This window comes from Juglans regia, chromosome 15 (assembly GCF_001411555.2).
Source record: "Juglans regia cultivar Chandler chromosome 15, Walnut 2.0, whole genome shotgun sequence".
NCBI lineage: Eukaryota > Viridiplantae > Streptophyta > Magnoliopsida > Fagales > Juglandaceae > Juglans > Juglans regia.
The window spans coordinates 18,691,526-18,697,437 of record NC_049915.1 but is presented as its reverse complement, the minus strand read 5'-3'; the positions used below and the strand labels follow the sequence as shown (position 1 = coordinate 18,697,437).

Sequence of the window (5,912 nt, the reverse complement as noted above, 5' to 3'; positions counted from 1 at the left end):
ATTAATTTAGAAAAAAAAAAAAGAACATTCATAATTAAATTAATTTTACAAAACACTAAATATTGTCTATGAAAAATGCTAGGGAGCTCGTTTTGGGCTCCCTTTTTCTTTTTTGCCCGTTTGAGTTTTTTATTTTGTTTTTAGTTTTTTTTACTTAGTAATTAAAAAAATATTATTTAATAATATTGTGATTTTTTATTTTTTAAAAAATATTTAAAAGCGTTAAAAAAATGATGTGAAAAAAAAATAAAAAAATCTTAAAATTTTTTTTTCCACATCATTTTTTAACACTTTTAAATATTTTTTCAAAAAGAAAAAAATTCACAATATTATTAAACAATATTTTCTTAATCACTAAGTCAAAAAAAATAAAAAAAAAATCCAATCGGACAAAACAAAAAAAATAGCCCAAGAGGGCTCCCTAGCATCTCTCATTATCTCTACAAAAAAAAAAAAAAAATACAAATAAAAGATATAGAGATGGGCGTCTCTCTTCTAACCCCATTCTCAAATGACATCCTCGACTACAAAGTTCATGTGCTTAGTTGGTGCGTTTCTATAAATTTGCGAACATAGCTACCATTTCCATTGGGGGTTATGTTACAGTACATGCAATTAGCCAGGATGGCCATGATCAAGAATGACATCCAGCAGCACTACTTCCTCTACTTTCTTCTCTCGTTTCTCTCCGCCATATTCTTGTTCAAATTCTTTTTCAACAAGTTAACCAAGCCAAAAGCATCCAATCTCAAGCTCCCTCCGAGCCCCCCGATGATACCCTTCATAGGTCACCTCCACCTCCTTGGGCCATTCTTTCATGAATCATTGCAAAACCTCTCCACCAAATATGGCCCTATTTTCAATCTCCGCCTTGGTGTTTCTCGATGGTGCATGGTTGTCCAATCAGCCTCTGCAGCAAAAGAGATATTCAAAACCAATGATCTCTCTTTTGCGCAACACCCAAAATTACCTTTCGCCGATGAAATCCCATATGGAGAATCAGGATTTTTCAGTGCCCCGTATGGTGATTATTGGAAGTTCATCAAGAAAGTATGCATGAATGAACTGTTCTCAACCCGACAACATGAACGGTCACGGGCTCTCAGGGAGGAAGAACTTGACCGGTTTTTGCATGAAGTGTTTGAGAGTGCTAAGAAGAAAGATGTTGTTGATGTGGGCGTTGAGCTTATGAAGCTTACAAATAACATTGTATGCAGGATGGCCATGAGTACAAGGTGTTCAGAGAAAAATGATGAAGCTGAGAGGATTAGGGAGTTGGTGAAAGAGACCTTTGAGGTTGGGTCAAAGATTTTTATTGGGGATGTGTTAGGGCCCCTAAAAAGATTGGCTTTCTGGCTTTACGGAAGTCAGGTAATAGATGTGACTCTGAGGTTTGACGAGCTTTTGGAAAAGATATTAAAGAAGCATGAAGATAAAACTCGGAAGGGAGAGAACGAGGATTTGATGGATGTGTTGTTGAAGGTGTACAATGATGATAAGGCTGAGGTCAAGATGACCCGAACCCATCTCAAGGCTTTATTAATTGTAAGTTCTTTCATATATTGTACTTGATTCAGTAAGAGTACGTACTGTCACATATATGTATAATTTTCTGCTATAGGTATTGAGTGACAACCTCATTTTATCAATATTTTTTTTAATTTAAAGTTTGAATTTCTAATTTTAAATTTTTTATCATTTTTCAGTAATTGACACAAATATAAATAGCATTTTCCATTCAGTAATCCTCCCCTTTCCTTTTGCATAATTGATAAATTAAGTTAAAACCTTGTGGTTCTAAAAGGTCTAAAGAAAGATGAAATCACATATAAAGTACTAATAATTAGTTCAGACATTTCTCAAGTGAAAATTCAATTAAGTAAATCTCAATTATACAGTATTGATTTAATAGCTGAAATGAAATTCATGATGAGTTCAAATTCCACCCTATTGCCAGGATATTTTCGTGGGAAGCACAGGAACCTCAACGGAGGCCATTTTATGGACATTAGCTGAGCTCATCAATCATCCAAACGTATTCAGAAAGCTCAGAGAAGAAATTAAATTGGTTGTAGGCAGTTCTAGATTAGTTAAGGAATCAGACGTGGTAAATCTTCCTTACTTACAAGCAATTGTGAAAGAAACACTAAGACTATATCCACCATTACCTGTGACGACAAGAGAATGCCGCCAAGCTTGTAAAATAAAAGGCTTTGATGTGCCCCAGAATACTATGGTGGCAATCAATCTGTATGCTATAATGAGAGATCCAGAGCTATGGGACAATCCAAACGAGTTCTGGCCAGAAAGGTTCTTGGTTTCGTCTAAAGAACATGAAGATGGGATCAGTGTTGCAGAAAATTCAAATTTTCTTACTTTTGGAGGGGGAAGGAGAGCTTGTCCTGGTGGAAAGTTGGGGTTGACCATGATGCATACTGCTGTGGCAGCCATGGTTCAATGCTTTGATTGGAAGGTTGGTGGGGATCATGAAAACAAGGTGAAGGTAAATATGGAAGTTGGAAAGGGAGTTTTTATACACTTGGCTCATCCCCTCAAATGCCTTCCCGTGATTTGCTTCAACCCATTTGCTTCTTCGATCAATTAATATAATTTCCTGCACTTAAGAGTATAGATCTGGAAGATCATGCATGTATGCTCTCTCACCTTTCTACACTACCGATCAGCAGGCCAAACTAATGTTGATGTAAATAAGGCTTGTGGTTATTATATTGGGATTAATGTCCTAATGATCTGATTTGAGTGATAACTCATTATAATAATGTTTTATACGCCAACTGATCTGATCTTGTGCGTGTGTGGTTTTTTTTTTTTTTTTAATATATATATTCGGCTAGCTGGATAATAATTAATATTTAGTTGTTAATTTCAAATTCCTCATAATTAATGTTTTCTATATTCGATCTGTCCATGGAATTAATTTTCATAACCTATATATATATATATATATATATATATATATATATATATATATAGTTGGATTCACCTTTCATGTATAAAGAAAAAGAGAAAACAAGGGATCCACTTTTACAAGAAAAAATAAATATCACATTTCAAATATTAATAAGAGTATTGGTGCTAGAGCCACAGAGACTTTACCAATTTTTTATATCAAATAGTGTAATTTTTTATTTTAATTTTTGTTTCTTTTTTTTCAAACATTTTTTAAATGTTTTAAAAATAAAAAAATTCGCAAACTTATTAAAAAATACTTTCTTAACTATTTAGTAAAAAATATAAAATATAAACAACTTTCGGTACAAAATGTCGATAGAAATTCTTGGTGGATCTACCATTTCTCTATTAATAATGCAGGAACAAAATTATATTAATATAATTTGACATCATGTTTAATTAGCTGCATGCGATCATGCCCACACCAGGTGTAATAAATATACATGTTCGGATCAGATTACAGCAAAAATAAAAAGTTACAACTTTTCATTCACATCCTTTGGTCCTTTATAAATAGACTCATTGTCTTACGAATTTAAACATAGTTTTTATAGAATGATAGAGTTTAAGAAGGCAATTTCGAAATTCTATCTCCCCCAAAAAATTTTATTTCTTCAAAACTTCTTATTATGATCTATTCATTCTGCAGAGAACAAATTTCTAATCTTTTGGTTGAATAGCCAAATTTGAGAGTATTTGGGTCTAATTTCGTGTGTGCATAACGTAGTTAGACAAACAGACTTGTTCTGGGTTTTATTGTATCTTGGAGGTAAATTCGCTTGTACCCCGTGTGCATACTTTTATTGGTGGGGGCAATTGTCTTAAGGAAAACGACATTTGTAACGCGTTTTGAAGCAAATTTTTCTCTCACTATTTTTTGTTTTACAGTCCCTATTGAACTAATAGAAATTGCAGACGTGGGATGAAGTTATCTCTTGCATCTTACTCTCCCTCAAAGAGAAGATCCTCAAAGACTTCCGTGGGGTTGAACTTTTGTGAAAAATATATACAATGATTTCTTACCCTAGTTATGAACAGACATTTGACGATGTTTTATCATAAGGCTTACACGCATCCAGGGGGATTCTCGTCGAGGCTCCTGTGCTGGGAAACCACCATTTTCACTCTATAGTGGCAATTGAAAGAGAGTCAACTACTCATCAAGTGAAGCCTTTTAAAGATGAAAACGTGTAAAATACAAAATATATATATGTATATAGGTGGGTGATAGTACTTCTACTCAGTAGTGAGCCTAGCACGTTGAACATTTAATTAAATAAGGTAAAACGTAAAGTCATGGTTCGAACTTAAGATCTCTACTCTGATACCTAGTGAAATTGTTATATTGATTATAGATTGTGATATTAAATATGTAAATTTATTGAATGTGGGTTATTATTTATTTTTGTGAACAGCTATCTCAAAGTGATGCATTGGTTTAGTGGTAAAGGTGTTTTGTTTCAAAAGATAGGGTATGGGTTCAAACCACCATAGCTACACGATGCTTTAATTTTAACAAGGCATGAAATTAGCCCTGGGCCAAGCCCGAAGCGTGCACCATGCATGGGCTGAACTAGCTCATTTGAAGACCCACTTGGATGGGTGCAATGCTTCAAAATAAATTCAATTGAGTTGATAATCACACATACCTAGTTTATAGCATGCTTGACTAAGCAACAAAACTCAGCTTACACATCAAATGAGACTTAACTTGCATAGAAAACGTAGAACCTGAAACATAGCATGCTTGGCCTTGAACATAAAGACTAAATCGTTGATTTACATGCAATAAAACTTTGAAACAACACATTCATATACCTCACATTCAAGTTCTAACTTGATATAAACATCAAATCCAACATTTCTTAGCAAATAATGAACACCATAACCAACCTAAATCCTAGAGGCTCCAAATCATAAAAAATCCAACAAAGACCTAAGTCATAAAACTTTAAAAATCTACTTAATCCATTGATGAAAGCTTTAAGAACAAAATTTTAAAAAATAAAAACCATAGACTCAAGATCCTAAATCTAAAATAACAAACTAATTAAACCAAACAAAACTCATTTGAAGGATTTGGATATATCATTTTGTAAATCATAAAAAAAACATTTTTTTAAATCCTAATATGCTATAAATCAACCCATAAACTTACACAAAAATCATTTGAAGACATCATGGAACCGAGATTTACAAAACTTTTCTTCAAATCAATAAAAACTTCAAGCTTAACACTAGACTCTCAAAACTCCATCACACCAAAATACGAATAATCAACCTCCAAACCTCCAATAAAATTAACCCACACTCTCCCACACATTAAAGACTTAAAGCTTAACAAAATATAAGAAATTTGGGCTAGGCATGGAGACTTACAAAGCTGGAACACAAAGAAAACAGCACTAGAAATTTGTTCTCCAAAGCTCTCTCTCTTGGTTTGCTCTGTTGGAAGGAAAAAAAAATGCTAAGTGTGGGAAAGATGGAGGGAGGCGTGGGAATTAAGGAGAGATGAGATGGGGGCCAACCTTGGGTAGTTGGTGGTGTGACCAATTGATGGGAGGGTTGCTTGACTGGTTGGACAAGACCCATGGTGGATGAGCCTTGAAGCTTGACCAATTGAGTAGTGATGGGAGTGGGCGGCGCTCTTAGGTGTGATGGCCACTATTTGGGCTAGGGTAAAATGTTGGCCATGAGAGTGGTCATTCAAGTGACAATTTCATGTGAGAAAGGTTAAGTGCAAGGGAGGCCATTCGGTGGACTAAAAATCTCTATACCCAATTGCCTCATTTTGGAGTTTAGTTTGGGTTTCATTCGGGGTTTCAAGCCCAATCCTAATTGGGTTTGTCAATTGTGTGTAACATGGTGGAAGAAGGTGGATGAGAGTGTCAAATGAAGTACATGAGTGGTTGGTTGCCTGTAGAATTGGTTTAAACCAA

The 5,912-nt window shown here is 34.4% G+C and overlaps 1 protein-coding gene across 1 annotated transcript; it reads left to right on the top strand.

The window, feature by feature from the left end:
* The first annotated feature begins 561 nt into the window (after window positions 1-561).
* On the top strand, window positions 562-2,795 carry LOC108993099 (cytochrome P450 705A12-like). The gene is made up of 2 exons (XM_018967863.2): window positions 562-1,545; window positions 1,958-2,795. The coding sequence occupies exons 1-2, from the start codon at window positions 598-600 to the stop codon at window positions 2,603-2,605; spliced, it is 1,596 nt and encodes a 531-aa protein (XP_018823408.1). The 5' UTR covers window positions 562-597; the 3' UTR covers window positions 2,606-2,795.
* The last annotated feature ends 3,117 nt before the right edge of the window (window positions 2,796-5,912 follow it).

Coding starts and splice junctions, on each gene's coding strand:
- LOC108993099 (XM_018967863.2), top strand. CDS start 598: ATGTTACAGTACATGCAATTAGCCAGGATGGCCATGATCAAGAATGAC. Junction 1,546..1,957: donor ATCTCAAGGCTTTATTAATT/GTAAGTTCTTTC, acceptor CCCTATTGCCAG/GATATTTTCGTGGGAAGCAC.